A 15,375-nucleotide genomic window follows, 5' to 3' on the forward strand; every position below is an offset into this window, starting at 1 on the left:
AAAACAGTGAAGGGGGCTCTAAAACATTGCAGACAACTCAGAAAATTACAATTGTGCACTTATCCTAAATCATTGATCACTGTTCCTTTTCTATAATGTTGTTTTAGAGTTGACCCCTCAGCCTTGAGTCTTCGCTGTGTTTAAAGTAGATCTTAAAGATCTTTGACTATGTTCCATTCTACCTTTAACCCATTTTACCCCATATACGCTGCATACAGGCTCTTGAGATTTGTGGTTTTCTTATTAAAAAATTGAGCATGTTAGAGCTAAATGAACACATTCTAAATTAAATGAGGGCCCTAGCTTTTAAATCCAACTTGTTTCATGTTTTTATGTGCTTCGGAGGCTGAGATATTTAGGATTTAATGGGCAGAGGGCACCCTTTCCCAAAATGAGCTTACACTAAAATGGGTTAAATTTAGGTACAGGGAGCATCAATCAATCACTGGTGTGTGTCTGGTCTATTTCCCCACCACCGTACGGTAATTTCAGCTCTGAGAGACGGTGTGGTGATGTATGTGTTAGGCAGTGTGGTATTGTGGGCAGTAGTAATGTGTGAGGTAGTCATGCCCAGGGCTGGACTGGCCATCTGGAATAGTGGGCATTTCCCAGTGGGCCCTGCACCCTTGTGGGGCCCTATTTTCAGAAAAAAACGTTTTTCTTTACATTTCTGAAAATAGGGGCCCATGAGGGTGCAGGGCGCACAGGTGAGTCAGTTCTGCGTCACTAATTATGAGGGGCCCCTTTAAGGCAAAAGTGCCCAGGTCCTTTTTCTCCCCCCAGTCCAGCCCTGCCCATGGCCTCAGGGAGAATAATTAATGACTGAGTGATTCCCCTATTAGCACCCTTTCTGTTCAGGGGATAGTCTGCTGCTTAATCAGGGGAAATGGAGTACAGACGGGAAAAAAAAAATCATTGTAAATGAATGGAGTCCATCTGGCCATGTGTGTTTGCCTGGTGGGTCTGTACGTTATGTTATTGCCCTCTATGGGTTCTCGGGTCACATGGACAGCTGGACATCTGTGCTAGCTGGACTTTCCATATTTTGTGTGTGGTCTGTCTGTGTGCAGAGAGAAGCAGGATTTGTATTAATCATGTGACCAGCAATACACAAATTGAAGTGATTTGTGTATTACTGAGACACACTTCCTCGTACATGTAGCTCCTTTCATGAGTAAGATGTAGGAGGAGACAGGGACTGTAGACCCAACATCATTAATAACGTTCAGTTTGGCTGCAGTTTTGCTGCAAAATACTGTTGTAATAGTAGGCCAATAATTGCAGTGAATGCAAAAACACACCGCACATTTACTTCATTTTATTACATTTGCAGTGTGTTGGCCCAGTTTTGAGCGAGTTACCCAAACACTGTAATGGATTACTGATTAGGCCTACATGTTCAAAGTAGTCCTTTACATTGCAATATTACTGTATGAAAATGTAAGGCATTAAACTACATTTGCCTTATTTTAGTTATTCTCGCCAAAGTCACTGTAAATATGGATCTTCCAAGCAGCATAAAGCTTAAGTTTTCCCACAACATTGCTGCAAAACATTGCCGTAATATAAAGTAGGCCTATAAGTGCAATGAATGCAAAAACATTCAGACTACACATCAATTAAATTGCCTGCATTTTGTAATTTTGACACTCAACATTCAAATATTTTTTTCATGACAAAAATGAAGTGGACTATGTTCTTTTTGTAGCTACAGAAGACCAGGAGGCCCCTGATAAGCGAAGAGCTGTAAATATGCTATAAAGGGAAGTGGTGTATGGGCGACATGAAAGAGGAGTTATAATGAGGTGGTTTAATGATATCACCTCTGACCCTCTCATCACCAGGGTGCTTGCTTCTTCACTTCCCATTGACCAGTTGCCTGACAATAGAGCGGTGAAGTGTTCCTTATGGTTAGTGGCATATATTGCTATTCAAAAGAAGTACACGAACAAAACAGTTGCAGCCTACTAAGTATCACCATGTTTTTTCCCTTTGACTTTGAACTTAACCAGCATGCATAACATGGCCACACCTCCAGACAGCTAAGGCTCACAACAATGCGAAGGAAATAAATTCTGATTTCAAACCTGGAAACGGTACAGAAGACTCGCTGGCCACTTGCAGAATGACAAACTTTGATGAACTTCTCAGCCATGTGGGAGATTTCGGGTGGTATCAAAAGAGGATCTCTATATTGGGATGCCTGCCACTGGTGCCCTTCGCATTTGTTCTGGTTGGAGTCGTGTTTTTGGGTAACTCACCACAACACTGGTGCCGCATTGACAACGCGGAGAAGATCCAGGACAAGTGCGGATGGAGCGAGCTGGAGTTGCGTGCGCGCATCGCTCCGCGTGGGTCTCGCTGCCACAGGTTCAATGTGGACTGGACCGCCGCCAGTGAGGCGAACTGCAGCAGCACCGAGAGTGAAGCCAGTCTATCCTACAGTCCCCTGGACTCCACGCTGGGTCTTGAGCCCTGTGACAACGGATGGGTCTTCAATTCAAGTCACATAACGGTTGTGACTGAGGTAATTCTGTACATAATTGTGCGTGTTTTGCTTAGAAGTTGTGCGTAACTTGTACCGGTGTATTTCCTTGTGTAGGTGGTAGGCCCTACTAAGTTATTATCCTAACCTCAGTATGCAAATGAATGACCAGCTTTTCAATTAGTAAAACTAGACTGACCTACGGCCTGTTTATGCGACGAAAATAAAAACACATCAACTAGTGCGCTATTAGGCAAGCGTAGGCCACCACGACTGTCAGTTATAGCCAATGTGTTTAAATTGTATCTGTTAAAAAATGGTGATACATTTGCTAAGCTCTACAGGCCTGCTATTTTTGTTTTAGCAGTTATCAGTGTTTGCCCAAATGAATCTAATCTATTTATTATTTGCTTTTCTTACAGTTTTCCTTGGTTTGTCAGACGTCCTGGTTGGCAGATCTTAATCAAGTGTGTCTGGCTTCCGGCTTCTTTGTCGGGGCATTCATAACTGGCTATCTCGCAGACAGGTTTGGCAATTACAATATTTAACAGTTTTGAAATATGGGATTTATGTGTAGCTGGGCCACTGCATTGCTGTGAGCGTTGTAAAAGGCTTGTTAAGACAGGTAAAAGACTAGTCGAAGACAGGCTAGATTTATCAAACAGGCATATAGGCAACCACAAAAATACCTTGTGTAAAGATAAGTGCAGGTGATAGGTGACCAATTAGAAAGTGGAGGTAGTGGTCATGTTGTTTAGTTTTGACAGTTGAACACCTGCATGCACAATGACCTGACAACTGAAGTGTTTAGGCCTACATGTACACAACTGTGGCTTCTAGGGGCATTGTTCAGAGGTGCCAATTAGGAACTCGTTATGTGGTCATCTCATGTGTGCCTAATTGATACTGCAGGTTCGGCAGGAAGCCATGTTTCCTCGGCTCGATGTTTGGACTGGGTCTGGCCGGGGTGGGGGTGGCAGTGTCCCCATTCTACCCCATGCTGTTGGCATTCCGTTTCCTCCAAGGATTCTTTGCCAAGGGAGCTTGGACAGCCACATACGTCCTTGGTATGTACAGTAGGCCTATACGAAGACAAACGTGAAATGTGCTATTGTATTGCCCAGCTTCCATTTTTTAAGTCACACGTGCCAACTGCTCTCTACCTATCATCACAGACAGTAGTGCCTTTTAGACTGTTTTTATACAGTCTATGTTCCAAAATACATGGGCCTTCATTAGTTGTGTAAAAAGGCGTTCATGGATTTTGATGAACCATATTCACAGACTTCACATAGCAAAGTGATAACTCCAGCAATACAGGTTTTAATATTTGGCCAATATTCTGGACATAATCAAAAAATGAAATCAGTTTTATGGGCCTACCAGTCACATTATCAGTCTTTGTCAAAAAAGACTTCAATTACACCATAACAACATTGTTATGGCATTTCCAAAGGTCGTAAGTAACATACTTGGTCATTAACATTTTTGTAACAACAACCTTGTAATATGGGTTGTACTACACAAAGAGCTTATACCCTTATTGTCACCAAAATTGTAATGGCCAAGGCTTAGTCCTTTACGTGAAAACCCTCCGTAATGTCATAGCTACGGTATGTTGTCATAGTTGACTTCTTTCAGGCCACTGGCAAGCACATCAGCACAACGAGGCTACTGGCTTTGTTAACTAATAGAGGTTCCTAAATTCCCTAACATGCAGACACAGACAGACAGACAGACAGACAGACAGACAGACACACACACACATACACACACACACACACACACACACACACACACACTTGCACAGACACACACACGCACACTCTCTCTCTCTCTCTCTCTCTCTCTCTCTCTCTCTCTCTCTCTCTCTCTCACACACACACACACTCAAAGTCAAAGTTGACCTCATTCATTTCCTCAGCTGTTCCCTGGAGGGGTGTCTGTTTGCATGCGTTTGACCTTGTTTTCAAGAAAACTCTGGTCTGTGATGTCATGAGTCATTCCCTAACACGTACAGTATAGCGTCCTCACCTGTAGGCAATTCCATATTTTTGACATCTCCTCAGCCTATATTCTGATTTACAGTAGGCCTACACCGGGCCACATGGATTTGAGGCAACAAATGGACAAGATGGCAATGGCCTGGCCTAGCCGCGCCACGTGCAACTTCCACTCTATGGTCATTTCTCTACACACTACGCCTGGGTCTGGTTTTCTGCCATGAGATCACACTTAAAGGAAAACTTCTGCCAATTTCGACATGCAGTTATAATGCTCACACTACGCTAGACTTGTCAGTACCTGAGAATTTTTTTTCGTCAGCCTTTTCCGAGATCCTGATCATTGTAATGGGGGCAGACTTAGTTTACATTTAAAAAAAAAAAACATTTATTCCCAATAACATCCAAAAGGTTATGCGTGGGTCAGGGCTAGCGTGAGCAACAATACTTGTGCCTGTGTGTGAATTGTATGCCTAAGCTTAAAGGGATACACCAGCCCAGATCAAATTGAGGGTCTTCACACAGTCACGAGACTTAACTAAGTGAATGGAAGTTAATTATTTATTTTTCTGCATTTTTCCTTCAATGACTTTCCGTGTACGGTACATTCACATCAAGTGCAAATGGCGGTGCACATCAACACAAAGGGCTGTTGGCTGTGTTTTTCCGCACCGGAAAAGAGTTCCCATACCAAAATGACCAAGTCAAGCCCTCTGTGCTGTGAAGAAAAAATATTTCGTACACAAACATAATTGCAATAGGTTACATTGAGGAGAATAAGTATTTGATCCCTTGCTGATTTTGTTGGTTTGCCCACTAATAAAGACATGAGCACTCTATAATATTAATGATAAAATGTATTCTAATATGGAGAGACAGAATATCAAAAAGAAAATCCAGAAAATAACTTTCAAGAATATATTTTAATTGATTTGTATTTCATTGAGGAAAATAAGTATTTGACCCCTCTAGTCAAAGAAGACAAAATACTTGGTGGCAAAGCCCTTATTTTCTTGTACAGAGTTCAGATGTTTCTGTCAGTTAATGACAATGTTTGTGGATATATTAGAAGGGATTTTTGTCCACTTTTCTTTGCGGATCATATCTAAATCATTTAAATTGTATGACTCTAGCTTGGCAAATGGGAGCTTCTGTTCCCTTCACAGGATTATTATAGGGTTAATGTTTGGAAAGTGTCTAGGCCACTTCATGACCTTAATGTGCTTCTGCTTGAGCAACTCCTTCGTTGCTTGGGCTGTATGTTATGGATTATTATCATATTGGGAGGCCAATCCATGACCCACCTTCAGTCTAGTGGTGGTGGGAAAGAGGTTGGCATGCAGCATTGTACGTTTACATGTCTCCCTCCATCCATTTCTTGACGATGTGAAGTTGTCCTGTGTCTTGGCCAGACAAACAACCTCAAAACATAATGTTACCACTTTCATGTATGATGTTGGAGAAGGTGTTGTTTTTGGGATCATAGGCAGCATTTCTCTTCCTCAAAACACATCGAGTTGTGTTAATGCCAAACAGTTTGATTTTGGTGTCATCTGATTCCAGCACCTCACAATCATATCCTAATCCAGTTTGATGTTCATTGGCAAACCTCAGGTGAGCCTGAACAGGTTCCTTCTGAAGCAGGGGTACCATACATGCACTGCAGGATTTTAATCCGCTGTGGTATTAAGTGTTTCCAATAGTTTTCTTAGGGATTGAGGTCCCAGCTGCCTTGAGATAATTTCCTATGTCTTTCCATACAGTTTTAAGGTGCTTTATCTCTGTTTTTCTGATTATTGAATGCCCACAAGGTCAAATCTTGTATGGAACCACAGACAGGCCTCAGATTGATGATTGATAAAATTTGGAAGAAATGCACCAACAGTTTGCTCCTTAATATCCAGGAGCCCCTTTCAGCCTTCTTGAGTTCTAAAATCTTGTCCCTGACATCCTTTGACAGCTTTTTGGTCTGTCCCATGTTGGCGAGTTTAGTTTGATTGATTTGACTGATACTATGGACTGATTCTGCAGATTCAATGTGTCTTTTGTGCAGGTTACTATTAACAGTTGTATTCAATTCAGATAACAAGTTGATTGGAAGTGCCATTTGATCTGCGGGATCAGAACTCTTAATGTTTGGCAGGGGATGAAATACTTATTTCCCTCAATTAAATATAAATCAATTAATATATATTCTTTAGAGTTAATTTCTGGATTTTCTTTTTGATGTTCTGTCTCTCCATATTAGAATACATTTTATCATTAACATTAAAGACTGATCATGTCTTTATTAGTGGGCAAACCAACAAAATCAGCAAGTGATCAAATACTTATTCTCCTCACTGTATGTAAGGCTGTTCTGAAACTGGTTTTCCTGTTTTTTTGACACAGTAATTGAATTCTTCGGATCAAGCAACAGGAAATTTGTGTCTGTCATGTCTCGGACTCTGTACTCGGTCGGCATGGTGCTTCTGCCGTGTCTGGCCTACTACATCCACTCCTGGAGGAACCTGCAGCTCGTCATGACCATCCCCATGTTCCTCTTCCTCTCCTACTATTGGTAAGTCACAAAATACTACACCGACATGTAGTGAGTAGAGTAGAATAGAGTAGAGTATCATGTATTAATCCCGAGGGAAATCAAGGTGTCCAGTAGCATACATACATATAAATACAGAGACATTACACACAACATTGCACATATATTCACCATACATACATTACATATATTCACACAATTATATCTCTCTCTCTCCCAGGCACACACACACACACATACAATCCAAATACACACACACAACACACCAACATGTATGATGGTACACATGCATGGCCACATGTAGCTACTTGCTCAGAAGCAGACAAAATATGTGTGAGCCCATGCACACAGAGACACATCATGCAGACACACACACAGAGACTCTCTCTCTCTCTCTCTCTCTCTCTCTCTCTCTCTCTCTCTCTCTCTCTCTCTCTCTCTCACTCACTCACTCACTCACTCACTCACTCACTCACTCACTCACTCACTCACTCACTCACACACACACACACACTCAAAGTCAAAGTTGACCTCATTCATTTCCTCAGCTGTACCCTGGAGGGGTCTCTGTTTACGTGCGTTTGACATAGTTTTCAAGAAAACACACTGGTCTGTGATGTCATGAGTCCAACTGAGTTTACAGCACAGCATTGTGCATGTCTGCATGCCATTCATTTCTGGGCTAATTTCCGTAACCAAAATTGTCGTCGCTCGTCAGGCTTGTTCCAGAGTCTCCTCGATGGCTGATATCTCAGAGGAGAGTCCAGGAGGCCATGGATGTTGTGAAGAGCATTGCTAAGAGCAACAAGAGGTCCCTGCCACAAAACCTCATTGAGGTATTTTATCCATTTTCCTTTATATATAGATATACAGTACAGGGCACATGATGGCATTCTCATAGAGGTGAGTCCGGGAAGGTCGTGGTGTGCACATGCAAGATGCAGGTGCAGGACAAAAGGTGAGACACTAAGAGAATAAAGGTGGACTGTCCGTGCACACTGCTCCCTTTTTCTTTTGCTTTTATTTCCCCAAACATGAGAAAATAAAAGCAACAGAAAAACAGGAGCAGTGTGCGGACATTCCACCTTTATTCTCATAGAGGTGTCAATATGGGGAACCCCTTGAAAACGAAGTATTATATCTCGAGGGGTTATCCCCCGCAAGACCAATAAGTTGATTGACATCAATGCAATTTAGTCGATTTAAATGTAAAACAGGAAAACAAATCCACAGTACATATGTAAAAAGTAAACATACAGACACATTTTTGGAATCTGCTTTGCTTTGGATTTATGCAGACTGTGATGCTCTTTTCTCTGCCAAGCACTCAATTCTGGACCATTGTGACAAAAAAACAATAATCAAAACGCAAGCCTTGAAAATGTGTTGGTCCCATTATACTCTCCTCTTAGCCTTAAGGGCCTCTGTAAGTCGGAAGTAGTAACTGTATGAAATTGTACAGGAAAGACCAGTTTACAGACATGTTAGAGTTCAAATGCAAATATTTTCTCCACTGAAGCTCTGTGGTGAATGTTGTTAAAATGCCAAGCAATTTCCTCTCGCTGAGAAAGCATTTTATAAGCCAAAGTCATCGCCTGATTTTTTTTGTGCATTAAGCAAAAAATCCCCCTTTTAGCACACCTTTATTATTTGTTGTATTTATTTCAGGTATCGGTATTTCTACTGATCTCTCATAAACTAAAATCTGACCATTTTGTGAATGTAAACATCCCCTCTCATACCCTTCCACAGTTGATTCACTTTGCCAATTCACCAATTATGTCTTCTGCGAATCGTTAGAATATTGCCTTCGTTTATTGGACACTGGCATGCATGTCAACCGGTAGTTGTCATTGATGTCAACTAATTCGAATCAACTGATGAATCACAAAAATTGCAACATCGGAAGTCCACCATGTTACAGCTTTCATCTTGTAGTCCATAGTATACACTGTAGAAATTGAATGTTCCTAAATATTCTCTGAGGAACCTTTAAGGTGAATGAGTTCCTGGTGGAAGCCCAGGGTTGCACAGAGAGCTTTTATAGGTTCCTCCGCACACTCCAAAATAAAAGTTTCCCGTGGTTTTCTTGAAGGTCCCTCAAAGAACCCAAAAACCCACATTCACATCGAGATTTAGGAACAGCACATACCCACTGACTATCAGACATCTTAACCTCCTATAACTTTCCACTCTCTATGCACTTATAATTAAATGCACTTTAAAGGATAACTCCAGCCACATTATGCTCACACTACCCTGGACTTGTCAGTACCTGAGTTTTTTGTCTTTTTTTATTCAGCCTTTTCTGAGATCCTGGTCATTGTAATGGGGGCAGGTGTTCGTTTACATTTCAAAAAACATCTTTATTTATTCCCAAAAACATCTAAAAGGTTATGCAACATCAGCAGACAAGAACTAGCAAACAGCGATACCTTATGGGAAAATATTTGGAGTAGGCCTATGTTGAGAACGTTTTTAATGTAAACAAAATCTGCCCCCGTTAGAATAGCTCAGATCTCGGAAACGGCTGAGCCAAAAAATGCAGCATCACCGGGTACTGTCAAGACAAGGGTAGCGTGAGCAATACAACAGCATATTAAAATTGCCTGGAGTTATCATTTAACACTCAGGGTAATCTGTAATTTAACTGCTGTCTGCTGGGACCCTCTCTGTTTATTGTTATGTTTACCCATATATATATATTTACTGAATATGCCTTGCTGTTGTGTGTCTTCTCAATTGTATGTATTTGATGTTGGGGATATGCCACGAAAAAATCCTAGATCGACTATGTCGACATGGCAATAAACTTCTTGAACTTGAACTTGAACCCAAAGGCTCTTTGAAGACCTTCAAGGAAAACTAGCGGTTCTTCCAAGAACTAATTTGAAACTAATATACAGTTACATGTCTGTCTGGTCACAAGATGGAATATGTAGGCTAATGTCTTACAGAAAGTGGCAATGATTACTGTGTTCTAACTGGCTAGCTCTCCCCCAAACACTTGAAAAAAGGACTTACTTAGATATAAGGCATCCCCTAGTCAACATATCAGCAATAAGCAACACATATCTAGGAGTTTATACATCACTTTTCCTCGCACATGCACATACAATGGTTGTGCATAATGTATGTGCAAGGAAAAGTAGTAGTATACATTTAGTGACATGTGACCTACGTATATTCCTGGTGTCTTGCCAAAGGGAAACCTCATGCTGTACCTAAGTACTAAACAAGTATTTTTGGAAAACACTGCCTTGTCTAGCTAAAGGTTTATAGTTACATTACATTATAATAACTGCAAGTCTTTGCTGGCCTAATGTAAAGACCTACATGATTAGAGACTGCAATGAAGGAATTTATGTCTCTGCCCTGAGGTCATAATGTATATTGTGTTTTTGTTTAGGCAAATCCACTCACAGAAAAAAAGGAAGATCCAACCACTCTGTCCTTTAAAGATTTGTTCAGAACCCCCAACATGAGAAGAAACACTCTGATCCTGATTTATGCCTGGTAATGTCTTGCTTTGGTTCTTTCTAAATCCAATCTTTTCAAAGTTCTCCATTGGCAATGGATTTTACAGTCCTACTGATTGAATTATTTGGTGCGATCTGCTGTAGGCTTCTGCATGTCTGTGAAGATGTTTTTTTCGTGCAGGCCAGGGACACAGCGATGGTCCTGTGCTTCTGCAGAGCAGAATACATTGTGTGTGTGCGTGCGTGTGCGTGCGTGCGTGTGCGTGCGTGTGTGTGCGTGCGTGTGTGTGTGTGTGTGTGTGTGTGTGTGTGTGTGTGTGTGTGTGTGTGTGTGTGTGTGTGTGTGTGCTCTTGAGATTTGAGGTTTTTTTATTTAAAAAGTCGATATGTCAAAGATGAATGACACATTTTAATGCAAGATTAGGGTCCTTGCTTTTAAATGCAGCTTATTTGTTTGTATGTATCTTCGGAGGCTAAGATATTTAGGTTTTAATAGTCAGAGGGCACTTTTTCCCAAAAAGGGCTTAGGCATTCAGCAGGTGTTTTTGTAGGTGCCTCAGGCTAAAATGGGTTAATCAAGTCCAACTCTAATACTCATGAACGACCATCCGGGTAGTTTGCTCCTAAATGTGCGTTACCGCACTCCCATTTATAGGGGAAAAACCGAATGTCTCATCAACTTACATGCTACCCTAAATGAACACAGTACAAGCTTCAGCCACGGCTGTTTGGCTATATTATTTGAACAGCCGGCAACACAACACGTTTTCGGCATGATGCGCGTGAACAACGCTAGTCTAAAAGTCCTTATCTTTAGTTTATTAAACCCCAACACCACCAATTGACTTGCATTGGCTGTTTTCCCCCACAAATGGATGTAACGCTCATGGAAAACGTCACGCCATTCATGAGTATAGATGCCTAGTAATACCGAAGGTAGATCTTAGAGATGTATATTCTTTGGTAATACGCGGTGGTGCAATCTTCCACATCCTTTCATCCTTTCTCTCCAGGTTCACCAGCACCGTGGTGTTCCAGGGCCTGGTGCTGCGTTTGGGCATCACGGGGGACAACGTCTACCTGGACTTCCTCATCTCGGCGCTGGTGGAGCTGCCCACAGGACTCATCTTCTACTTTGCGGTGGACCGCGTGGGCCGCCGGCCACTCATGGCTGCCTCCAACTTCATCGGTGGAGTAGCTTGCCTGGCCGTGCCGTTCATCCCTGTGGGTAAGGCTAGTAGCCTGATTATCATCGACTTTCAAATCTCTTCAAGACTTGGTCTGACCAAGAGCATAACAATTAACATTTCCCATTAACAACAATGTTAAAAACAAAAAATAAAATTAAAGTTAATAAAATAAAGTAGAGAAATACTACAGTCTGGACAGTAGAGGTAGATGAATGAGGGGAGATCAGATCAGTAGCCTCAGGGTCCGTTATTATCCAAAGTCCCGTCCTTGCCTTGTTCTTGTGGCCTTGTGCACTGACGCAAAAAAAGTTCAATTCAAAATCTCGCAAAAGCACAATTCAAAGGTCATTTTGTCTCATTTGCTAAAAGTTGTTGTGCCTAGGCTGAGAGGAGGGAAACTTTTTCTCCATGGAGGCGGGGTGTTAGTGAGTTTGTCGAGGACGTGAGTTTGGATAATGGAACTGACCCTCAGTCTCATTAGTCTCATCATACCAGTCGAATGGATCCTCTCCTGAGATGGAGATTGGTCCTCAAGAAGTGAGAACCCTGTCACATATCTGATTCTAGAATGTTCCAACCATCTGATCCAAACGAGCACATACATTACAGATGGATCAGCTAATAAGTGTGAAGCAGGGTTTTTACTCTCTGAAAATTGGATTTCGCTTGTTTGCAGATAAGTTATGGGAAGTGACATTTCAGCCAGTTTTTTTTTGAAGGAAGAAAATATGTTTTGGTAGAGTGAGAACATCTTTTTGGAATGTGGTCATTTTCAGGATGTATTACTTATTTCAGACAGGGAAGCATTTGGCTGGGGAGGTCAGACCAGCTGAGGAGAATACCAGGCATTCAAACACACCCGAAACACAAACTAAATTATCCAGTCTCTGCATCGTTCTCTCTCCCACGACTGGGGCTCTGTGGTTGAAATGGAACATACCAACACTGGAACGAAGTTGTTGCCAATAGTTGCCAAAGGGAAGTTGCCAATGGGTAGTTACCAATGGGAAATTGTATTACAAACATCAAAGTAGCTAATGTAGTTACCAACTATGTTTTCGAGAAACGCGCCCCTGAAAAGGCTGTCACTGTTGTCATGGCACCCCCCACAGGATTTGTGTAGCATAGCTTCTATGATGACTGACAATATCTCAAGTAGTATAAAAGGCCCTAGTACTGAGTCAGAGGCTCGTTCCACCATTGTGAACAATAAAACAAATGCTCCGTTTTCGCTTTGTTTAATGTATGACCTAAACAAACTGTTACCCAATTGAGTTTTTGTGTTTGTGCTTTGTAGATGAATTTAATGGATTAATGTATTACATTCAATATAGCGCTTTTCCACTCCTTCAAGCACTCAAAGCGCTTTGAAATGTAATAGTAATAACAATAACAATAGTAGAGATTTCATTCATTCATTTCATTCATTGAAATCATGTATCAGTGTTGTGAACATTGTGTTGTTTCTTTCTTTACCCTGCTTTAGATTTCCTGTGGTTAAAGAAAGCTGTGGCAATCCTGGGACGCTTGTCGGTGGCTGTTGGATTTGAGACAGTGAATTTTGCCAACTCTGAGTTGTACCCAACCCCTCTCAGGTGATTGTTTTGCTCTTTTAATCAACCAATCTGACGATACAGTTCGGAATGACTTGTAATAATAACTTACTGTTTATTTTAGTTATGTGACTTTGACTTTTTGTTTAATGACGTTTCTTCCCTCTTCCTTCCATTTCCTTTGTTTTTGAACTATGTTTGTGCCATCAACAGAAATCTGGGCATGTCCGTGTGTTCGTCGGCCAGTGACCTGGGCTCAGTGGTGGCTCCCTTCCTGCTCTACAGAATGGCCAGCATCTGGCAAGAGCTACCTCTGTTCTTATACGGTGGGTTTATTTGCTAAGAAGTGAAAAGTGAAAGCTCACCTGGGAAACTCCAACTCCCATTGTCATTGTGACACAGCACTCCACAGCACACAAGTGTTCACTGCATACTGCATTGCACACAATGAAATTGCCACATCCATGCAAGGGGGCAGCCCCCAATGATGCCGCAAGGGAGCAGTGCCACGGGACAGTACCATGCTCAGGGTACCTCAGTCATGGAGGAGGATGGGGGAGAGCACTGGTTAATTACTCCTCCCACCAACCTGGTGTGTCAGGAGTCAAACCGGTAACCTTTGGGATACAAGTCTGATGCCCTAACCGCTTACCCATGACTGTCCTAAGGGGATAGCTCTTAAAAAGTGATGGTTACTATCCTGTTTCATTTGAAATATGCTAAATTATCAAGGGACCATTTTAATATGTAAAAAGTGTTTCAGTGGCCTATTGTAAAGACATTATGGGAAGTGCTATTCCAGCAACTAACCTGTCTGACTCCTATTGTGTCTAGGCACAATGTCTGTGCTGTGCAGCATACTGGTCATGCTTTTACCAGAGATGAGAGGACTCAACCTTCTTGAGACGATAGATGACTTGGAGAACATGAAAAGGTATTTATTTATTAATCCTCATTTTCCAACATGTTAATTTTTAGTTTTTCAACAGTCCAGTGTCCCATAATACATGTTTATTTAAATGTTTCTCTTTGTTTTAGCAACAATTGTTTCAATAAACAAAAGAAGACATCAGATACCAACATATAATGGCTCATTGGCGGCCATTCAACATATCTGCAGAGCTCACCAGAGAGCTTGAAACCGCCTCATGATGACAGGGAAACCAAGTGCATTTGTGTAGAGACAATATCATGAGAGCTCTGACAGACCAATTCAGCATATCTACAGAGCTCAACAGAGAGCTTGAAACCGCCTCATGACAGGGAAACTATTATGTAAAGGCCTGTTGACCCCAAGTTACACTGCCACAACTCAAAAGTGAAAACGGATTTCACTCCGTCCACACAGTAGCATTTCTCTGAAAACATTGAAAACATGTCCAGCCGGCCCTGCCGTGGCCAACCGGTAGGGCTCTTGCCTGCCATGCGGCTGACACGGGTTTGATTCCTGGCCCGGGTCCTTTGCCGACCCCAACTCGCTTCCTGTCCACCTCTCACACTGTCCTATCAAATAAAGTAGAAAAAGACCAAAACATTTTTATTTTTTTTTAAAGAACAAAAAAGAAAAGAAAAAACATGTCCAGCCGAGCGAACCCGTAGCTTTTATCAACATCCTATTTAGGAAAAGATGAAATGCTTCTGAAATTGTAACTTTTTTTGTTTGATATAAAAGTGCATTTGTGAGGCGACAGCATCACGAGAGCTCTGATAGACCCCTATTTTCTACCGGAATTGTTTTAAGTCTAAAACAATGCTGAATTGTTTACTCAAAAAACGGACTGGTGACCTAAAAATCTCTCTTTGTTTCATTGTGTGTTCTCATGGTGTGTGGCTGAATGACAAAGGAAATCTTAAAAGAAGTTTGACTGGGAGAGAATTCATTAAGGGGGCTATTTTGTATATTGTACATTATTTTCTGTATTTTCTGAATATTTCCATTTCCACTGTAAAAAATAAATAAAAAGCTCAATTGTGAAATATCACAAGTTTGGTTATTTATCTGACACTTCAATCTGAAGCACATCCAATCACGATCACAATCAAAGGCATTCATTAGGCAACCAAATCCATGTCACAGACAGAGGCCAGACACAGCACATACCATATGGAATATGTTGCCTACCCAC

At 41.5% G+C, this 15,375-nt stretch overlaps 1 protein-coding gene across 1 annotated transcript; it reads left to right on the forward strand.

Moving 5' to 3' along the window:
• Positions 1–2,106: 2,106 nt before the first annotated feature.
• slc22a3 (solute carrier family 22 member 3) lies at positions 2,107–15,206 on the forward strand. The gene is made up of 11 exons (XM_063224167.1): positions 2,107–2,527; positions 2,908–3,011; positions 3,398–3,552; positions 6,880–7,048; positions 7,746–7,863; positions 10,437–10,543; positions 11,520–11,734; positions 13,183–13,291; positions 13,463–13,575; positions 14,084–14,183; positions 14,288–15,206. Exons 1-11 carry the CDS (start codon positions 2,126–2,128, stop codon positions 14,334–14,336), a joined length of 1,641 nt encoding a protein of 546 aa, XP_063080237.1. The 5' UTR covers positions 2,107–2,125; the 3' UTR covers positions 14,337–15,206.
• The last annotated feature ends 169 nt before the right edge of the window (positions 15,207–15,375 follow it).

This window comes from Engraulis encrasicolus, chromosome 19, assembly GCF_034702125.1.
Source record: "Engraulis encrasicolus isolate BLACKSEA-1 chromosome 19, IST_EnEncr_1.0, whole genome shotgun sequence".
Lineage (NCBI taxonomy): Eukaryota > Metazoa > Chordata > Actinopteri > Clupeiformes > Engraulidae > Engraulis > Engraulis encrasicolus.

Bases quoted from the DNA above. Each gene is read 5' to 3' on its own strand.
- slc22a3 (XM_063224167.1), top strand. From the start codon at position 2,126: ATGACAAACTTTGATGAACTTCTCAGCCATGTGGGAGATTTCGGGTGG. The intron at 7,049-7,745 runs GTAAGTCACAAA...GTCGCTCGTCAG, and splicing joins CTCTTCCTCTCCTACTATTG to GCTTGTTCCAGAGTCTCCTC. The intron at 11,735-13,182 runs GTAAGGCTAGTA...ACCCTGCTTTAG, and splicing joins CGTGCCGTTCATCCCTGTGG to ATTTCCTGTGGTTAAAGAAA.